This window comes from Engraulis encrasicolus, chromosome 17 (genome assembly GCF_034702125.1).
Source record: "Engraulis encrasicolus isolate BLACKSEA-1 chromosome 17, IST_EnEncr_1.0, whole genome shotgun sequence".
Taxonomy (NCBI): domain Eukaryota; kingdom Metazoa; phylum Chordata; class Actinopteri; order Clupeiformes; family Engraulidae; genus Engraulis; species Engraulis encrasicolus.
Window position 1 is genome coordinate 15,839,325 of NC_085873.1, and position 22,655 is coordinate 15,861,979.

General features: G+C 43.6%; 1 protein-coding gene across 1 annotated transcript in view; it reads right to left on the bottom strand.

The window, feature by feature from the left end:
* The window catches only part of slc17a7b (solute carrier family 17 member 7b), a 36,686-nt gene extending 14,973 nt beyond the window's left edge, over positions 1-21,713 (bottom strand). Inside the window, exons 1-8 of the mRNA XM_063221475.1 lie at positions 21,682-21,713; positions 19,729-19,981; positions 18,101-18,219; positions 15,163-15,277; positions 12,565-12,652; positions 11,412-11,498; positions 7,731-7,873; positions 6,894-7,043 (exon numbers count right to left, since the gene is read on the bottom strand). Coding sequence (XP_063077545.1) covers positions 6,894-7,043; positions 7,731-7,873; positions 11,412-11,498; positions 12,565-12,652; positions 15,163-15,277; positions 18,101-18,219; positions 19,729-19,981; positions 21,682-21,713 — 987 coding nt within the window. The remainder of the gene's footprint in view (positions 1-6,893; positions 7,044-7,730; positions 7,874-11,411; positions 11,499-12,564; positions 12,653-15,162; positions 15,278-18,100; positions 18,220-19,728; positions 19,982-21,681) is intronic.
* Positions 21,714-22,655: the final 942 nt, after the last annotated feature.

Here is a 22,655-nt window from a genome sequence, read left to right on the forward strand (position 1 = left end):
TCCGCATTGACACCAGGTTGCAGCAGCGTCGCCGAGCGAAGACTTTCGGAGGCCCACCTGGAAGGACCTTCACCAGCTCAACCATGCCTTCATCGCCTTCATCCTCTCCGACCACTGCTGCACCAGAGCCAGAGCCCATGCAAGTAGATCGGACCCGCCTGACCCCGGATGAGCGTCAAAGAAGGATTACAACCCGCTCCTGCCTCTACTGTGGCCAGCCAAATCACTTTGTTGCCAACTGCCCATTAAAAGCCAGCGCTCACCTGTGAGAGGGGTTCTGGTGAGCGTCACACCCATTCACCCCTCCTCTGTTCAGCGCACCGTCATGCCAGCCATCCTGTCCTGGGGAGACCACCAACTGGAAGTGGAGGCACTCGTTGATTCCGGAGCTGAGGAGAATTTCATTGATGTCAACCTGGTGAGCCAGTGGAACCTGCCTACAGTGTGTCTTGAGAAGCCCCTAGTGGCCAACGCGCTGACTGGGCTCAAGCTGGCCAACATCACTCACTCCACTGCTCTGGTGAGTCTCTCTCTCTCTGGCAATCATCATGAACAGTTGACATTTCATGTGATAAGGGCCCCACAAGCCCCAGTTGTTCTTGGTCATCCCTGGCTCGTTAAACACAACCCACATATTGATTGGGCAGCGAAGTGTATAATGGGCTGGAGCCCGTTCTGTCATTCTAATTGTCTTCTTCAGGCCCAGTTACAGCTGAACTCTGCCCCTGAAGTCCAGGAGGACTTCCCAGATCTGTCAGGCATCCCTCTGGACTATATGGACCTTAAACAGGTGTTCAGTAAGTCCAAAGCCTCTTCTCTTCCCCCTCATCGTCCCTATGATTGTGCTATTGACCTCCTTCCTAGCACTTCTCCCCCTAGAGGCCGCTTGTACTCTCTATCCCGTCCTGAGACAGAAGCCATGAGTAAATACATACAGGAGTCTCTCGCAGCTGGCATCATCCGTCCCTCCTCATCCCCAGCCGGAGCCGGATTCTTCTTTGTGGGAAAGAAGGACGGCTCATTACGCCCATGCATTGACTACCGTGGCTTGAATGATATCACCGTCAAAAACAGGTACCCTCTCCCCCTCATGTCATCTGCATTCGAACTCCTCCAAGAGGCTACTGTATTCACCAAGCTAGACCTCCGGAATGCATACCACCTGGTCCGTATCCGTGAGGGGGACGAGTGGAAGACCGCCTTTAACACCAGCTCTGGACATTATGAGTATCTTGTGATGCCATTCGGTCTTACTAATGCCCCTGCTGTCTTTCAAGCCTTAGTCAATGATGTTCTCAGAGACATGCTTAACCAGTTTGTGTTTGTGTTTTTAGATGATATTCTCATCTTTTCCAAGTCTCTGAAGGAGCATGTCACACACGTCCGCAAAGTCCTGCAACGTCTCCTGGAGAATCAACTGTTTGTGAAGGCAGAGAAGTGTGAATTCCACCAGGAGACCGTAGCATTCCTTGGCTACGTGATAACCCCCGGAACCATCCAAATGGATCCACGAAAGGTCAAGGCAGTCCTGGAGTGGCCCACACCTGCCAGTCGCCGGGATCTGCAGAGTTTTCTGGGCTTTGCTAATTTCTACAGACGCTTTGTCCGAAACTTCAGTGCTGTGGCAGCCCCCCTGACCGCTCTAACCTCTTCTAAAGTGAAGTTTGTCTGGTCCCCTGACGCAGAACATGCCTTCCAGGTTCTCAAGCAACGATTCACCTCTGCCCCAACCCTGATCCAACCCAATCCCGAGATGCAGTTCATCGTGGAGGTCGATGCTTCAGATGTTGGGGTTGGTGCCATTCTCTCCCAACGCTCGACCAAGGACAACCGAATACATCCTTGCGCCTTCTTCTCCCACCGTCTATCACCGGCTGAGCAGAATTATGACGTGGGTAACAGAGAATTGTTAGCTGTAAAGATGGCTCTGGAGGAGTGGCGGCATTGGCTGGAGGGTGCTTCACTGCCGTTTATAGTCTGGACTGATCATAAGAACCTAGAATACATCAAGAAGGCCAAGAGACTCAACCCTCGCCAAGCACGGTGGTCCTTGTTCTTCTCCAGATTCAATTTCAATCTCTCCTACCGCCCTGGCCACAAGAACACCAAACCTGATGCCCTTTCCCGTCAGTTTGCTGTGTCTGAGAAAACCCCCAAAGACGACCCCATCCTTCCATCTCGTTACTTCCTGGGGGCAGTTCGGTTAGACATTGAGTCTGCTGTTCTAACCGCTCAAGCAGGTGAGGCAGGCCCTAGTCAATGTCCCACTAACCTTCTGTATGTACCCAATTCTGTCCGCACGCAGGTGTTGGAGTGGGGCCACTCCACCCGGCTGTCCTGTCATCCTGGAGCCAAGAGAACCCAGGCCTTCATTGAGAGACGATTCTGGTGGCCAACCATAAAAGTCGATGTCCTCGAGTTTGTCCGGTCCTGCCAGGTCTGCATACGGAACAAGACCTCAACCACACGCCCAGCCGGCCTGCTGCAACCCCTGTCTGTGCCCAAACGGCCATGGTCCCATATATCCCTGGACTTTGTGACTGGTTTGCCTCCATCCAACGGTAACAATGCTATACTTACTGTCGTTGATCGCTTCTCCAAGTCTGTCCATTTCATTCCCCTGCCTGGCCTTCCATCCGCCAAAGACACTGCAGACCTCATGATACAGCACGTCTTCCGTATACATGGCTTACCCTTAGAGGTGGTATCGGATAGGGGCCCCCAATTCACATCTGCCTTTTGGAAAGCATTTTGTAAACTGCTTGGTGCCTCTGTTTGTCTGTCTTCAGGTTTCCACCCCCAAAGCAATGGCCAGACCGAGAGGGCAAATCAGCTGCTGGAGACGGTGCTGCGTTGTATGGCATCCCAAAACCCATCCACCTGGAGCCAACAGCTACCCTGGGCCGAGTATGCCATCAACTCTCACGTCTCCTCAGCCACGGGCCGTTCGCCTTTTGAATGCTCACTCGGGTACCAGCCGCCGCTGTTCCCAGCCCAGGAGGGGGAGGTTGGCGTTCCTTCTGTGGAGGCCTTCATTCGGCGCTGCCGTCGAACATGGAGACTCACTCGCTCCACCCTCCTCCGCTCCTCTGCCAAGATGAAGGTTCAGACGGATAAGCATCGCTCCAGGGCCCCGCAGTATCGCCAGGGCCAGCGTGTGTGGCTCTCAACGCAGGACCTGCCCTTGAAAACTGAGTCCCGCAAACTTTCCCCACGATTCATCGGCCCTTTCCCCATTGCCAGAGTCCTCAGCCCCACAGCCGTCAGGCTCAAGCTCCCACTGCCCCTACGCCGCATCCACCCCACATTTCATGTCTCCCGAATCAAGCCCTTTGTGTGCAGCCCCATGCACCCTGCCCCCAAACCTCCTCCGCCCCCTCGTCTCATTGAAGGCTCCGAGGCGTACACCGTGCGGCGTCTCCTGGATGTTCGGCGCAGGGGTCGTGGGCTCCAGTATCTCGTGGACTGGGAGGGCTACGGCCCAGAGGAGAGATGCTGGGTCCCGGCTCGGCATATCCTCGACCCTGCGCTCGTGAAGGACTTTCGCCGTCGACATCCAGTGCCTGTCAAGGGGACGCCAGGAGGCGTCCGTTAGAGGGGGGGTACTGTTAAGATCTGCTGTGTTTGGACACTTTACTCCACCCTGCTGGCTGGCTGTTGTACTGCCACTGTTTTTTCTTGACAGCTCTTTGTTTTGGTTTCTCATGTGCCTTTTGTTTTCATGGGTTACCACGCCCCCTTGCCACACCTGTTTCCCCTCATGTTATTATTGAGTGCAATTAGTACTCTCTGTTGCCTATTGGATTTTGTGTTTGTTGGAGTGCTATTTAAGGCTTGTGAATCCTTAGTTCTGTGTCTGACCGTCTGACCACATCTGCTTTTTCTGATACCTGAAGATTTCGTGAGTAACCTGAGATTCTGTTCTGGACTTTTGTTTTTTGTTCATGGACTCTGAGTTGCTTGAAAACCTGTTTTTGGAAACCTCTTGGATTTTTTGACTGATACTGAAACCTTCTATTTTTGAACCTTTTTCTCCTGTATTTTTGATGCTTATGGACTAAGAACTTTGCTTCTGAAGATTGGATCTTCTGTGCCTTTTTGTTGCCTTGGATTTTTGAGACTTTTTACATTCTACTGAATTTTTTGAGTTTTGGACTGCCAGTTTCTGTTGCCCTGCTTTTGTGACTTTTCACTTGTCAAAATAAAAGACACTCAACTCTGATCTGCATTTGGGTCTCCGTCTGTAACCCTTACAAAATTCATGAATAAGTTTTGTTAATAAATAATAAGTCTTGTATATCTTCTAAAAAACAGTTTTCAGGCTGCGTTGCTACTCCCTCAGATCTAGTCCCTGGTGTGTGCTCTACTATTCTCAGCCAGTTGCTTGCAACTCTATTGTGTACCGTCTATGGGCTGTCGGACTAATGGTATTGGGCCAGCGGGCCCTAGAGTCATCCAATAGATTAGTCCAAAATAGATAATTTATGGTAAATGGTAATAACACACAATTCCCCTTCATGTCTGACAGATGTTCCCCTTTATTTCAATTTTGCCTTCCTCAGTACTCAAGATAGATATAAGTAAAATACTTGGGCCAAATTGTAATTTGAGTAAAAATAAAATCACCCATTTAAATAACTACTTTGGAAATTACAAGTTACTCATCAAAGTACTCAATTACAGTAATTTCAGCAAATGCAATTACTGTAGGTTAAAGAACTTAAGTATGAGGCGGCCCCTTGTCAGTATATCAGGAATATACACATCACCACTAAAAGTGTAGCCTATAGGCCTTTTCCTCACACATGTGTTATGTTCAAGCATGCATGTACAAGAAAGGGTATTGCACCTTCAATGTAGGCCTAAACTGCAGGGGGAAATCCTGATTTGTGTTCATAGTGCAGCCTTTTATAAAATTTGAAGTCCCCCACTCCTGTTCTAACCTAGCAAGGAAACTGGAAGTTTCACATGCTCCCTGCTCCCACCTTGAGCACCTGCCCCCAAAAATGTCTGTGCATGGCACCAGATTGTATAGTGTAGTACACTCTCAACAACAGCATGGTACAAAAAGTGACTTTATCCTCTCCAAACACCCTTAGTCGATGTAAAAAGTGTAGTCTCTGCTTTATCCAATAGGTCTTTGTCTACATATCAAATTCGAGTCTGTATGTAAATTAGTTCACATTTAAGTACATTACACTTTGTTTGGATAATGAAAGATAACTTTTAAGGAAACTTGTAATATAAAACCCACCTGTATTGTAATGTACTGGGAAAATTGTGTGGTGATGCATAGAAGTTTTTTTTCACTCTTGAGAAATAAACCCTCATTTTTAAATGAAAAGTCAGTGAAAATGGGGGCCTGAACTAAATTAAGTGGGAAATATGTGTAACGAGCCCTTTGAACTATCCAAGAATTTTATATAACAACTTTTCCTATAAATATATTTACCTCACAGTCATTTTTATGTTCAATTTATCAAGATATTAGCAAATTAGCCTAGGCGTTTTTAGTGTAAAATGGTTCAAATAAGAAATGCATGATAAATATGATAAAGCTACTGTTCTGCAAAGGTTATCATACCAATTCATAAACTGGACATATATAGCAATAATAAAATACCAACAAGACTTTGCCCACCCTTTCGATTGCGATCGGTTGTCTGGCTCATGGACTATTGAACACAAAATCTGTGGCAGTTTCATGGATTTGGCAGAAATTCCATGATAGACCCATGGAAATGTTTTCTATATAGCCTGAGAAATCCCATTTGCACAATAGTTTCGATCTGAAAGACAGCATGGATGCTCGTCCCAAAACCCTTGCTTGAGAGCGGGGAGTGTTGGAAAGATGATGAGTACTACTCGACAAATGAAAATGTTGAGTTTGTTTGAATACAACTGACCCACTTGGCTATAGGCTACGTATACATCATATAAACCATACCTTCCCAACAAGAAATTCAGTGAGCGGTCTACAGACCGTATCTCACTTGTAAATGAAAATCTAAATAAAAATATGATACTTTATACATAGAATAGGTTGCAAAAGGCTGCTAATGATTTTTTGTGTAAAAAAATAGTAATGATGCATTATAATATATCACATCATATCATGTGGTAGTTTTCTGGACTGAAGGGTAACAGAACTTTGAAAGGACATATCACAATACTGCCTCCTTGCATCGCGATACAGTATTGTGACCAGGCATATCACGATTATCACGATTCAATTACAATATCGTTACAGACCTACTCTAACCAGGCAACTTTCTCTATGTTTCCACAGCACTATCTTCTCACAGTCTCATGGTCCTACTTATTTTGATCATTCCAAAATAAAGATTCTCAAAAAGCATTTGTTTAACCCTAGGATAGGGATTCTTTTGGTCTGAGCACTTACATTGCTATGGCTTTCTTTCATCTAGTAAAAGAATTTCGAGCAAGTGGAAAACGTATTTCACCATCGCGAAACCGTCGTGTTTCACTAGTATGCTCACTATGAGTGTTTCTTTGTCTGTGTGTGGGTGGGTGCCTTTGTGCGTGCGTGCGTGCCTGTGTGTGTGTGTGTGTGTGTGTGTGTGTGTGTGTGTGTGTGTGTGTGTGTGTGTGTTTGTGTGTGTGTGTGTTTATGTGTGTGTGTGTGTGTGTGTGTGTGTGTGTGTGTTTGTGTGTGTGTGTGTGTGTGTGTGTGTGTGTGTGTGTGTGTGTGTGTGTGTGTGAATGCATACCTAAGTGTGTGTGTACATGTGTGTGTGTGTGTGTGCGTGTGTGTGTGTGTGTGTGCGTGTGTGTGTGTGTGTGCGCGTGTGTGTGAGTGTGAGTGTGTGTGAATGTGTGCGTGCCTAAGTGTGTGTTTACGTGTGTGTGTGTGTGTGTGTACAGTAGTTCACCTTGCTGATCTCGAAGCCAAACACCTCCTCGAAGTACGCTGGCTGGCTGATCAGCAGCAGGTAGAAGGTCCAGCTACGGCAGAAGTTGGCCACGATGATGGCATACACTGGCATGGAGGTGAAGAACTGACGCCAGGGAGTGTTGAACTTCTGCGAACGTGGAGGTAAACAACTACAGGTTAGCGCATGGCTATTTTTACACTATAGTATACCAGGGGCCTATACTACAAAGCTGGTTCAGGAGTAAACCAGGTTAAATTATGAGGTAAATCGTCTAATAGGAGAGCCTGGAGTCATCATGTTCTTAAGAAAACGAGGACTCCAGGCTATTCTATGAGATGATTTACCTCTTAACTTAACCTGGTTTACTCCTGAACCAGCTTTGTAGTATAGGTCCCTGAAGAAACAGCATACCAGGGACTGATGTGAACTGTCCTGCTCACCGGCCAGTGTTTTTCCAAGTCACTATAGCCGTTCTATTAGCACTACTAAAACTGCAATGTTGAAAACTATCACACCATAAAACCATTTGGTGTCAATATGAGGTCGATGCACATTTGTCAGCAATCTATGATTCTAATGATCAATTTTATCATGCACAGATGGGCATATGTTAATGATTAGCAGCTCATTGAAAAAAAAGGTTAAAAGCCTCTTGATATACAACAGACAAGGTTATTCCCGGGGCTTTGCACTACGCAGTGAACTACAATCAGCTGCTAAGCCTTGTGTGATTGGTGGACATTGTAAACTATACAAAATAAAGTGGTGCCATTATCTGGAGTTTGCATGTTATGAATGGTATTAATGTTGTTGTGGGAGTAATGTGCGAGAGACCGTGACTGGGTTGGCAAATTTGGCCGACTCTCCGATGGCGTCCTCAATGTACTGCCTCTCCTCGGGGGTGATGGTGGGGTGGGCTGCCGGACTCTCATAGGACACCATGATCCAGAAGATATACCAGAAGACCCCAAAGGTGCCTGCAAAACACACAGGCAAACATGATGGGGTTAGGACAGGGCGAGGTAAACCCCTTAGCGCAGCACCTGTGTTATAACCTTACTGTCACCAAAATTGTAATGTCTACGTCTTAATCTGTTACTTAAGGCTTTTCGGTACTGTCATAGCAATGTTGTTATGTTGTCATTGAGTATTTTCAGCAAATAGTGAATAGGCCCGCCGGCGACCCCATCTGCAGTAAGAGGCTATGATGGCTACAGGTTTCTGTGCACATAGACAATGTCATAATTACGAGCTAGGAATTCAGGATAGCATGTCTACTAACTGTGCTCAACACACAACAGATGATTTGTTAAAATATTGCATCTTGTCACAATGCTGGGGCCCCTAGGCTGCAGCCATATCTAGAGCCTGTGTGTTAATCCGACCCAGGGTTAGGAGCATACAGTTGAAACCAGACCTTTACATGCAGGGCAGATTTAGTCGCAGCCCTTGGCAATTGCCAAGGTTTGCCTAATGTAAAGTCCACCTCTGACCCCACAGGCACCGAGGTGGGATTGCACACAGGTAGGGCAGGGGGGATTGCATGAGACAGGACAAGGGGGAGGGGAACAGCGAAAGCAACAGATACAAAGGATAAAGACGGGATTAGGATAGGGGCCAGAAAAATAATGCACTGGCAAAGGCTACCGTGCAAAATGTGCTGCTTAATATTCCACGAGCCAAATATGTAATTAACACATGCCTGAGGTGTTGTGATTTGTTAACTGTTGAATGCGTTTTATACCAGCTGTGTTTTTACCCATTCTGCTTTGTTTCCACAATCACTACTACTTGAATGTGGACAGTCACCATCAATTGAAAACTATTGAAAATACCACACTGAGCCAATGACATGTGGGCCTACGTGATCAAGGCAATGCTAAAAGCTAACAACAGTAGTAGACCAACTATTCGTTCTGAATCAGGAAAAAAACCAGAAAAAAGTCAGTGCTTTATCATGAGTATGTGTAGCACATTTATCTATTAGGGAGAGTGGAATAAATTGTGCCACCCCCTGTATCTAGGTAAACAGAGTATTTTTTTTCAAGAGTGATCCATTTTACTCATCTAGAAATATGAAAAATATGGAGTCTTGTTGCTTGAGAGTTCAGTACATTTTAGTGAAAAGTAACTGTTTTGTAGCGTTCTATCATGTGCTCCTCATCATCATGCTTATTATATTGTTGTATCTGAACAGTCATAGATACGTTTTGCAACATGTCACATGTGTTCGGATTTTAGTAAGCTACATTATATTATGATTGCTATATAACTAGCATGATATTAGCTCAAACTGAAGAGTATTGCATTTTTTACAAAATGGTGCGGTAGGGTTAAGTTGTGCCATATGACATGAGGTAGGCCTAAGTTGTGCTACTGGTTGTGCCACTTTTTACTGACATTGCCCCAATGTGCCATGGTCACCCCACTAAATCTACTCTACTCATGCCACAAGTCTTGAAGCTGATCCAGACCCAGGAGAGCAATCCACTATCCTGACCATTCATCAAGGGACGTAACCGATTTTCTACCTATTTGGATCAACATACAAGATTTATTTTATTACACTCATTATACGTAGGTGTGTGTGTGTGTGTGTGTGTGTGTGTGTGTGTGTGTGTGTGTGTGTGTGTGTGTGTGTGTGTGTGTGTGTGTGTGTGTGTGTGTGTGCGTGTGTGCGTGCGTGCGTGCGCGCGTGAGAGAGAGAGAGAGAGAGAGAGAGAGAGACTGGGTGGATATGACACATTCAGTGAAGATGGCACTTGAAGAGGGCACACAATGAAAAAGAAGTTAAATGGCTGAGCAAAAAGAGTTCTAAAGAGCTCATGAAACACTAGGGCTTGGTTAAGAAAAGTCTTGTTAAAAGCTGCCCTTTGTTGCAATATAAACTTAAAATAGGCAATATGTGAGTGATTTTGTGTTTCTGACATCAAAATATAGTTTTTACATTACTCAATTTACCCCAAAGCATTCTGGTCAATTGTCCGAATACCAAACATGCCACTGCATTCTGGACCATCTGCAGTGGTTTTAACCCACAAGCAGGTAGACCTGCCAGTAGGGAGTTGCAGTAGTCAATGCAGGACATGCTCGTGGCCTGACATCTGAAATCGGCAGGCCCAGGCGACTGAATTGATGTGGTTGGAGAATGACAGCTCGTCATCAATCATGACGCTAAGGTTTTTGGCAACTTTGTTTGGGGTCACAGTAGCAGAGCCCATCTTGAGGTTGATGTTGTGACAGATTGACAGCTTCTAGAAACCCTATAGCCCTTGGGTGCAGATGGGGTGTCAGCAATCCAAACCACTGCAAAAACTACAGAACACTACTGAACTACGGAAAAAACGAAACTACTTAAAAAAACTAAACTGCATTATAAGTCAAATTCGGAGAACAGGAGTATGTCATGAAACGGTTCCCAGCTATTTTGACACACTGTTCTTTTAGATAACGTTAGCTTCAGCGGACAGCGGTACAACATATTAAAGCTATTTCTAAGAGACCATTTAGAAATTAAAGTCAACAATGGTACTGATCCCATAAACATTTCAGGAAGTGAGATGTGAGATGAGTGAGATGAGTATTCTTCTCAGCCTTTTCAGTTTCACCCAGAACACACAGCAAGTCTGGAGGGCAACTGGGCAGACAAGGCTGAAAATAAATATCAGAGAAGTGGGGAGAGGTGTTGGGCCTACACAGAGTGAGTCAAAATCAATGGTGCCTTTTGCAGCAACTGCTTGCCAATGCCAGTGGAAAGGCAAGAGTGTTTGTTGAAGGGGGAGCGCTGATCTCGGTCAGGGACAGCTCAAGGTGAGCTCATCGATCAATGCAGGTACATCGCGTGAATATATAACATGTATATTTCACAAGTTTCTGCAACTACTGTACTGTATGTATAGCTGAAGCCTTCAAAGTAAAAATACACTCCATGCATCAAGTTCTATATTGGGTTATAGTGCCACTCTCATCACAACCATTCGATGCCATTAATACACACTGCCAAGCAGTCTAAACAAGAATGGTGACCTATGTTCTAAATAGATTTTCTACATTGTCTAATAAAGACAAACTTATTTCAGTGTTTTTGTATGACATACGTAGCCGATGTATTAGCCAACATACAGTATTACTCGTTTAGATGTCTAACTGTCTAACAACAAACTATGATTGATCCTTTTAATAAACCCACAGTAATCCAAGCATGATAGTTTGTCTGTGTTATAGTGAGTAATTCTTCATAAAGAAATCTGTTGATTTTCCATCAGGTTGAGCTCCGTGGATACTCTGCACACAAAGAGGGACGGTTGCTTCCCTTCAGTCCATTCCTAGAGGGCCGGTAATGAGTACGTTGTAGTATTGTCTGTGAGTCTGAGACTATGGATATTAACCTCTCAATTCTGAATGAGAGTGTTAGCAGGACGCGTCTTGGTGCAACTAGATAATCCTCTTAGCGAGTATACACTGACTCACTGTCCACACAAAGATGGAGGAGGAGCGGCCGGCCGCAGTACTCACCGTAGACGTAGAAGACAGAGGACCAGCCGGCGTACTGCACCAGGATACCAGCCAGCGGCATCGCCACCACAGCACCCGCATAGGAGCCTGAGGAGCGCATACATACACAGACACACAAACACACACAGGCACGAACACACACACAGACACACACACACGCATGTGCATGCATACACACATGCAGACACACACACATACATATACACACGCACGCATGCACACGCATGCATACACACGAGCAGGTACGCACGCATGCACACATATATAAATACACACATGCAGGCACGCACACGCACACACATACACACACACACACACACACAGGCATGCATATACACACGCACACATGCATGCATACACACGCACGCATGCACATGCATGCATACACAGGAGCAGGTACGCACGCATGCACACATACATAAATACACACATGCATACACGCACACATACACACTCACGCATACATCATACATGCACATACACTCAGGCACACACACACACACACACACACACACACACACACACACACACACACACACACACACACACACACACACACACACACAAACACATAGGCTACAATAAGATTCTGTATGACACATAGTATGTAAATGTAGCATAGTATATACTGTGCATGTACAGTATGCATGTATGTACAAATGTATGCCATGTAGGCAAGGGCTAGCCACCTTGAAAGTAAGAAACAATACTTTCAAATATATTGTCGGTGCACACACACCGGACATTTGTTCAACAAAAATATTGAAAGTCACTCTGAGATTTAGAAAAAAATATAGGCCTAAAATGTCTTTAATGAGTCATGGCAAAACACATGCACCTGCGTGTTGTGGCCATATTGGCCTTTATCAGGGAATAGGTAACAGATACCGTATGTTTATTTTCACATGTTTCAAGAGCTGAACCACTTTAGTCTCAAAACTGGTCCTGACTCCTGACCAGGACATTGTTCATGCAACTGAAAATGCAGTTTGCAGGAGCTCTTTCTATTTTCTCTCCATTCTAGAGTACAAAATGTGAATGTTCCTCACACACCTCGAGCTGGCAGGTGCGCTGGATATGACCCAATTAGATCAAGAACCTACAAAAAAATCCTGCATACTGGCTGTTTCACAGTAACAGCAGACTTACTTACCGCAAAACGCGGTTGTTGCCAGACGACTCCTCTCCAAAGGTGGAGCCCATTTAGCCCAGATACCGTGGCAAGCTGGGTAAGACACTCCCTAGAAATAGCCGGGAATGGCAGGACAATGTCAGCGGGTCAACAATAAACAGTCGGGTCAACAACTAAACATCAACATGAGTCAAATTAATGTGCACACAAAGTGATGGGGTAACCTAGATTTAGAACTTAGAAACGGTGTGCTATTTCTGGCACTGTACGTTATATCACCTGGTTCTACCTATAAAGTTAAGTAGAGTAGGCGTAGAGTAGAGCTGCTTTATTAATCCCAAAAGGAAATTCAATTAAGGTTCAAAGGGATATTAAGGTTTATGCTACTACTAAATAGAACTTAAGTTACTAAATTACTATTCAAATAGGCTTAACAGTTGTGTTGACTGGTATTAGCTGTTTAGGGCCAGATGCTCTACGTGTTACTGTATTGCTGCTCCTAAAGCAAGGTTGTCACTTACAGGAAAAGCTAGTTCAACAATGGCTACGTTTAGGGACTGTTCGTTATTTATTTTCGGGGTCGTCGGAAGAATGTCAAAAAATGCATGACCCTCCCCAAGGGAGAATTAAGAAATAGCCTTATTCTGCCTTATTTTTGACGTTGATTGACCAACGCTGCTTAGCGAAAGGGCCGTTTCTGAGGCTATGTTACATTGAAACATACAACAAACAAGGCTACTTTGAAATGCTTTTTGTAATAAATGGGCCAAACATTTTTGGATGACCCTCCCCTAGCAAGCTCAAAAAAAAACTTTGATAACCCTCCACACAGCAATAAAAAAAATGACACGACCCTCCCCTATTGTCTTCCGGTGACCCCAAAAATAAATAACGAACGGTCCCTTACAGGAGACATTTAATTCAGAATTAAATCAGTTTAATTCAGAGTAAAGGTTAATTCCGCTTTGAAAACGTCATTTCAACACTTCACAATTCGTAATTAAATTAAATATAAACTTGACGGAACTATTTAACTCTGAATTATTAATTCTGAATTAAAAACGTCATGTAAACGTAGCCTTTACCCTGTTAACTGCTTACAACCAATCAGACCATTGAACCTGAGGTGGGTCTGATCAAAGCCATGTCTCTGAGTCTAATAATCTTCATGCAGCAGTAATGGCAATGTAATTTCAGCTATATGTCTGTTTTTTGTCTAATCTCTGTGAGTTTTTGCCCCAGAGTCCCTCGCGGATTCATTTCCACAACAAACCACTGCAACTCAGCAAGACATCTCACATACAGACACATAGGCCTACACAGGGGTGAGGTGAAAAACAGATGGAAGACCATATGGCAGGTCCACGCACAGTTCAGGTGTTGACCTATACTGCCCTTCCCGGCTCTTTGTTTCAACAATTTCACTTATACTAGATCAAATGAGAATAATGCTCCCACTGATCTGTAACTTTTATATAGATTCATAACAGGCTTTTAACAACCGACGGGTGGTGATCCACATGTGCACTTCGCAATGTAGAAAGCAGCAAATAATTGTAATGTATTCACAAGCAACAAATCCTTGCAATGTGCACTTTTCCGCCAGTCGAACACTGTACTAAGAAACTGATGAGACTTTAGTATGCTATTACGACAACACACATGTAGAGTTTTTAGCAACACAGACCATTGCCATGCTGGTGACAGTAACTTTATAACACGGGCCTTGACTCAAGAGCTTAATTCAAAGGGAAATAAGTGAATTGAAAAAATAGCAAAATGTAATCTCTGTGACGACACTTTATCTGTGCAGTTCCACTGTTCCGTCAACGGGTCTGTCCAACACGATTTCTGTATGTCCGCATCAAATAAACGTATTGGATGTAATAGAATATACTGTACGTCATACACCCTGATGACAACTGTCCAGCTCACAGTAGAAATGCAGTGTTAATTCAACACTTAGAAAGTACTCTGGGTCCAAAATACGCTAGAAGGTGCTAAATTGACTCCCTCAGTGCTGAATTAGCACAGCGTTTTGTTACTGTGCTGATACAAGATAAAAGATCAGCTGATGGCAAAAACAGCAGCACTTCCTCCTGCCTGGTCTTGGTCCCTGTGTTTGTTTTTCCGCCAGACTAATTGCCTCAAGTGTACACTGACCATATGCACTCAATGGATGCTACATGACTAGGTAGGACAAAAGCATGAGCATTGTGTACAAATGTATTATAGGTCATTGTGTGTGTTTTTTTGGACCTTTGGAAGTTGAGGGAGTGCCTGGACCTGGGATCGTATCATTCTGTTTGCTCTACGTTGTGTAGCCTCTAGTCTACTTTATAACTGTCCAAGAGCACCAGCTGGTTCAAGGGACACAATTGCATCCCTCAACTCCTACGCTCCTACTCCTACGGTATAGGTGGTACCAAACCGTTGTCATTATGGATCAAATTGCCTCTGCTCTGCCTTTGTCAGCACAATAACCGCTCAAACAACCTTTTTCGTCACCCAATGCCAATCTGCTGTCCTCACTGTCCTGCCACAGACCGCCCCAAAGATTCAAGATGTGTGTGAGGACTGAGGAGGGGGGGGGGGGCGCGACCTTGTGTTGTGATTTACCTCGACAAGGCCCTGCAATATTCTGACCATGATGACGCAGCCGAAGTGAACCCTGGCTGCTGAGGGAATCAGCATGTTCAGGATCGACGTGGAAACTACTGCAAAGCCAAACACCCTACGGATGGATGGAAAAGGCAGACAGAGAGAAGAGGGGATGTTTCAAAGGTTCAAATAGGCTTTCATTGAATCACATTACATTGCACTTCACAATATTACAATTCCTTGCACATACATTCTTACATAACATATTACGATTCCTTGCACATACATTCTTACATAATTAACCCCTTTGTGGAGAGCCTATATAATAACCTTATTGTCACCAAAATTGTAATGCACTGATTCTTGAGAAAGTGGCTAAAACAGGTTGTAATGTTGACAGAAAAAAACAAAGTGAATTACAAAATTATATGGTATATCCTCGTAGACTAAGGTCTTGGCTTTTCAGAAATGCACAAGGCCAATCTCCCCATTATGTATTTTTTTCAGAAATCAGGCTTTTCTCCGATCATACCTTGTTTTTTGTCAACACCGTCAGACACAATTAAAAGTTATTCAAATTGTATTGATTTGGTTGCATATGTATCTGGAGTTTTTAAGTGATTATGTGTATTTTTTGGTTCACACATATGCCTTTAAATGTTGAAAATTCACTTTTGTTCTATTTTAATACTGTTTCATGTGTTCTAATTTTAAAATATGTACCCTCATACGATGCTTACTTAACGCCTAAATACAACAAACAATTTTTTGTAATTTCACAAATATTCGTGTAGGCTTAAATTGGCTATTACTTTGATATTTCAACAACTCCTAAGGAAAATGTTGTAAGCACATTCCTTTAAAATGTCCAAAACTCCTACTTACGGTGGTGACTTAAGAACTGACGGTGGTGACAGAGTGGTGAAAGTGGCCTAATTAGTACTTGCATTTAGCTAAATAAATAGCCCTCTCAAGTCAATGGCATCTTGCATAAACACTTTATTTTTGTGTGTGCACAGTATGAGCATGTGTTTTTACTTCATTAGTTAGATTATCTAGGAAGTAAGCCACTGGTCGTTGAAAATGTGGTTAAAAACAGCTTTTAAGTTGTTCAAATCCAAAATATAATGGTGTATTATCATAGATGTAGGTCTTGGCTGTGCAGTGAATGCATTGGCCAAGCTCCCCATGTTTAACATTTTTCATAAAATGGGCTCTTTCTTGTTTTGTCAACAGCGGCAGACAGAATTAGAAGTAAAAACACATGTTTACTGTATTAAAGTGAATTACTTTAACAATTCAACATAACTGTAGATACTTATTGTATGCATATTCTTAAAACATATCAAAAACACGTAAAACATGTGTTTTTTGGTGAACTCCATCAGATGTCACCACCGTCAGGTTTTCTGACAAAAAAACCTCCAAATGCACCTCAGTGGTGGCTAGAGTATCATTTTGGATCACAATTATTACTAACATGCCTAGTAATGTTTCATTAACCAGCACAATTTAGTAAAATATGGAACAACATGATGAGCAGAACAAAATCTGACGGTGGGTGACATCTGACGGTGTGAGACAAAAAAAGCACTCTTTTAAATATTATGCATTGTTTGTTCACATTAGCCATTTCATTTTCGCTCTGTTTCTTGGGTGCTTCATACCTTTTCTGAAAAAAATATATTTATTAACATTAATGTAATACAATACTATTAAAAACCCCGACGGTGTTGACAGTTTATGGTTGGGACAGTACCAGTGTCCAAACAAATTAACAAATTGAGGACAAAATAATAAACTTACAGGAGCTTCAGTGATGGTGAAGTAGGCAGTAGAGCTAAAGGTTTGAAAAGGGGTCCTCAGTAATGAAAATTACCTTGTGCATACCTGATTTTATTGTCTTTTAGAAAAAATCTGACGGTGGTGACCAATATGCTGGACACATTTTGAGCAATCAGTAAATAATAGTAAATATTGTTTTACATCCACTATGTGCACATCTGTACAACCACTTTAATATGGTCTTCCACATCATGGTGATATTGTTCAATTCTGTTAGTGATTTTTGTATTTTAAGTCAATTGAAATGATGATGCCAGTCCTTGGGACAGGCGTTTTTACAGGGTGTGGACAGGTTTATAGCCATGAAAAGTAATAAAATTACACTTAAATATTTCAAACAACTGTGTATTCGTGTGACAGACCCCTTGGCCATTACCTGGGTTCATTTTGTTTGTGAAAATTTAGTTGATTTTCAACAGAATTAATATTTTACTGCAGGGACATGTTTTTGCCAAACTTTCAAGAATCAGTGAATGGTGTTTTAAACTGTTACTGTCATAGCTATTAGTGACTTATAGACTATCAGAGGAGTTTTCAACTCACTTCTAATCTCACTGGTAGCTAGTGCTATGACCAAAGTACTGGAGTGATGTGATCTCTTTTCTTTGTTTTAGTTAGAATTCTAGCAGCATGCGTGTTAGGAGATTGGATGCACCTTATTTCTCTCTGGCTTATTTCTCTGGCCTTGATCAAAAGCTAAGGCTACAGTCAGAGCCCAATTAAGAAGGCCCCGAACCAAAAGGAGTATTAATAAGATTTAAAACTGTACCTGACACAGCAGACTAAGTTATCAAAACTGCATCTTGTCATTTTTCTATAATTATGTTGACATTCTCCCCATTTGGCCAACTAGGGGCCTCTTGGCAGGTGGGGTCCTCTAGGCTACAGCCATATCTAGCCTGTGCGGTAATCCGGCCCTGGCTACGATGTAGGGCTATAGTCGTTGAAATGAAAAAGTGTCACAGTAACAACAGCAGCCAAAGAAGTAACAGCTTAAGCATGGGGTTCAACCTATCAATTATTGAAGACTATTAACAATTAATTTGGGAAGAGATGTGACATTAAGAAATTGACTGTGTGTGTGTGTGTGTGCCAGTGATTGACAACCCACCTGTTGGCTGCAAATTTCTGACAAATGAACCCACCAGGGATCTGTGTGACAATGTAACCCCAGAAGAATGAGCCGTGGATCAAGCCCACTGTCTCTGGGTCCCAGTTGAACTGGGCTTTCTGTGGGCAGAGAGAGAAAGAGAGAGAGGGAAAGAATGTGAAACATTGAGAATAGTATGATCCATAAATGTCAGGTAGGCCTACCCGTATCTTCTATCGGGACTCTACTTCGCAACAGTTTGGTTGAAACAGACACTTAAGGTACTATATATGCTTAAGTTCATTGAGAGCTATTTCCCACATTAGATTTTTGGATTGGTTCCTGGTTAGAAAATTGAGATTTGGACGCTTTCTCCAAGCAGGTTCACAAGCCAGATGTGACTCGTCTGCATTCTTGGTGAACATTCCATGTTACACCATAATGTAACTAGAGGTGGCCAATGTAGAAGTAAGTCTATGGTGTGAGTACAACACTAGCACATGGTATTACATAGTGGTTATACCAGCTATTCCATTTTACCAAATGGCATGGCTTGAAGACGTTACAGAGAAAAAAAAGGCAACGGGCAACGTGCCCGTGTCAATAACAACAAATTTAGTATGCATTTTGTACATATTTTCCCATTGCATTCCTGCATATTGTAGCCTAGTAGACTACCCCCACCTGCCAGCAGCCAAAATTTCACATTTAGTCTGGCTTGTCAGGCTATGCATATTGTAATGAATAAATGAAATTCATGAAGATGAATACAGTAGCCTGGTTACTTTCAAACCTGCAAGACCCTTCTCTTGGACATTTTAAGATTCTTGGATTAGTATAGTAGATGTAGTAGAAGTAGTAGTAGTAGTAGTAGTAGAACTTTATTGTGCCCATGGGGAAATTGTGTTTGCAGTACAAAGGTTTGCAGTACAAACAGTTGCAGTACAAACGTTGTCAGTTTTGTAAAGGGTCTGCGGGTCACATGAAATGGCTCAGCGGGCCGCATGTGGCCCCCGGGCCTGAGTTTGGCCGTCTCTGCTCTACAGTAACTGTAGACCAGTGTCTCTATGGTAAGTTTAGTTTTTTTACTTCTACTTTTAATTTGGCCACCTGTGGATGTAACTTCTAGGGTCATTTGACAAGTGGGCATGTGACAATAGCCCTGGCCTAATAAGCTGTCTCTGGATTTACACTTTTGCTGGTGGGAGAGAGAGACAGGGTAGGGTTGGGAAATGACTCAGGCCAAACTCAAACCTGGGCCCTCATGTAAATGGTGCTGGTGCTCTATGCATCCACCCCATCTTCCTCCCCCGAAATAGTGGAAAGTTAAACAGAAGACAGTGTGATTGTTGAACACAAAATTTAAAAGGATAACTTGTGACCCGACCTAAACCTGAGCAACCTCTCGAAGTCACCAGGCATATAGTGGTCTATGTTATTGCTTGTACCCCTTGTAGATGATGTCGTTGATGACCAATTTAAATGCACAGTAAAAACGCAGCGTCCATTCAACTCTAAGATGCTCTAGCTCTAACTCTAGCTTGTATTTGGTCCCAGAGGATTCTCTAAGTTTATAATTAACACTGCGGACTGAGGAGCAGCACAAGCTCTAAACCCCACTAGGCACAGAACATTATCTAGCAACTCACCACTACGTATGGTCGGTCGCCCTTGTAGACGGTGTGGTTGTTGACCATGCTGACGATGGCCACTCCCAGGTTACATCGGATGCCGAAGGAGATGCAGAAGCCGAGGCCGCAGAGGATGGCGATGATGTAGCGGCGCGGCAGGCCAAAGCAGGTGCAGTCCACCACCGGCATCTCCTTCTCCTCCACCAGCTCCGCTCGGCCCTCCGCCGATAGCTCGATGGTCTCGCCATTCTCTTGCCGCTTCTCGAGAGCTCTGGCAGCGGGCACGAGAAGAAAAACGGGTTGGAAGGGAAAGAGGAGGTTGGAGGAGAAGGTTATAGTTCAGTCTGAGGAAATAAATTGAGCTCATCAGCGGGTTACGAGAAGAAAAGGGTTTGAGGAGAAGGTTGGTTTAGTGTGGAAATGAGCTGTGCCCAGTTTTGGGTTCTGAACTTCAAGGAAGTTCTGTAGGCCTACTGTGAATTTCCATGTTTGATAAAGCAGCAGGGAATGAATCAACAGTGATGAGAAAGTAATTTGAGTTATTTCGTTTCAAAACCTCTTTGTAGGCTAGTAAAAGCTGCTTGTTTTGAAAACGTACTCAACATGTTTTTAGAAAAACAGCCTTGCATCTATGGGCGGGTATTAACCCAAATGGCCAACGAGGGCCGGCCCGAGGCATAAGCGAACTATGCAACGGCTTAGGGCCCCAAGCCACCAGGAGCCCCCCTGAGCAGCAAAGTTCGAGGAGGAAATAAACTCTCCACCATTTTCCCTACTCATATATTTCTTTCTCATGTACCATTTACTGCCACAATGGAAACAGGAGCCATTAGGCTATATATCAAAGGACATGTCAAAGAGGGTGAATACAATGTCATTTTTCAATTCTAGTTGTAAAAAAACAACAATAATCACAGAATATAATGAAGAGTAATCATTTTGAAGCGAAACTAAGATATTCCTTCGTGCTAAATGGCTTTCTATTTGAGATATTTTGTGTGCAGTGCATGAAGAGCAAACAATCTACAGACAGCCTACCTATGTCTTAGCTCCTACCCCTCACTTGTGCAAGCAAATTAAGCTTATGAAGCATCTGATGCTGACTAGGTGGTGGTATGGGGGCCCTGAATGAAATTTTGCTTAGGGCGCCATAAAGGCTTGGGCTGGTACTGTGGGCAATGCCATTTCAATGTGACGTAAAATCTACAGGGTCCTCCTGATTCTCCCACCATTTGCAGGCACAGCATGTGTATGTACGTAACTATAGGGGTGACCCTCCGGATAGAGTAAGACTGGTTTACAGTGTCTTAGTCTTAGACTTCAGGAAAGTTCTATAATGTTATCTTCTTCATTTGATCATTTATTTGGTAGGGGCATCAGGCAGCAGATGATTGAAGATTCAAGATTTCTTTTATTACATCTCATTATACAGTAGGTGTATAAGAGAGTGCAATTATATAAAGTCATGATGAGAACCCTACAATCAGGGTGTTTCAATTCAATAGCCTACCTACCACATATTTCAATCACCTTCTACCTGAACACTTAAGATTTTTCAGCAATGAACACTTTTATCCAAACATCTGTAATAAGGCTTATGCACTCACCCCTGACAGTGGTCCCCCCTGCCCCCCACAAACCCCTCCAGTTAATACTTAAAGCTACTGCCATCGTGACCGTTTCAGACTTCATAAATGGTATCTTGATTAATCAGTTTTTGTGTTAGCCCACAAAATGTGTTTAAAATCCAGCAACGCATTCAGAATAAATCACACAAGCCAAAAGCTGGCCATCTTGAAAGACTCTAAAACGTAACCAGTTCACACCTATTAAGCATAAAGTGTTAGTCACAGAAGATTTGTTGCAAATTTGTCTGCTAACTCCAAAGTTTCTGAGCAAACACAAAAGTCAGCCTTTTTGAAGGGCAGCCATCTTGGGGTTTGGCTGCCAAAATGTAATCGGGTCATTTACCTTATCATCCATGATTGCAAGGGTGGCGCCATTGCTACCACACCATTTCCGGATGTGCCACTGGCTCATTTTATTGGGTGTTCAGTGAGACACCATGATTTGAGCCCTATGTTCCCACAGCCCAATGGTCCCACAGCCCATTGGTCTCACATTACTAAGCCTTTTTTTCTTCAAAACTAGGCCCATTGGTCCCACAGCCCAATGTTCCCACAGATGTAAGTATTCCACTAAGGTTATGGTTAGGGAAAGGTTTTGTTCATTCCAAACAAAATCTCTACTATCATGTGTTTAGCATGGTTAGAGGTCATTACATTGTGGTTAAGAGGTATTATCCTGTTATTGTTGGTATTTACTGACTTAGGTTTAGGCATGATTCCACTGAGGTTGGGTTTTTGGTAAAGCATTTGGTTTTGCCTGATTATCATCGACTTTCAAATCTCGTACCGAGATGTTGGTCTGACCAAGATGATAACGAAACGGCGGGGGTTTCCCAAATGGCGTGGTTTACCCTCCTCCCACAGTTTGCTACTGGTCGAGGCCAGAAAAGACTGTGCCGAAGTTTAAACCAAACATTTTCTAAGTCCTAATAGAACATTCCTGACAAAGTGGGTGGAGTTCCCGATTTCTCTAGAGCAAAACAGTATTTGTGTTGCTCCTGGCCTGACTAGAAGCAACATCGAAGATGTTACGTCACTAAGAGGGCGTGGCTTGTGGCTATGGGCTGTGGAGCCATTGGGCTGTGGGAACATAGAAACACTCCTAGTGGCCCCTTAACTTCCAAAGCTAACATAGATACGGAGCTGTAGATAGAGAAGAGTTAAAGCGTTGCCATAGGATCCCGCGGGAACTTCCGCCCGAAAACACTGGCAGTGAAACTGACCATATATGGTCAAATATGGCCGACCTCGCGGTCCCATTCAGTTTTCCACAGCTTTCACAGTGTTCCAGATGTAGCGGCCGTCTCCATAGTAGTG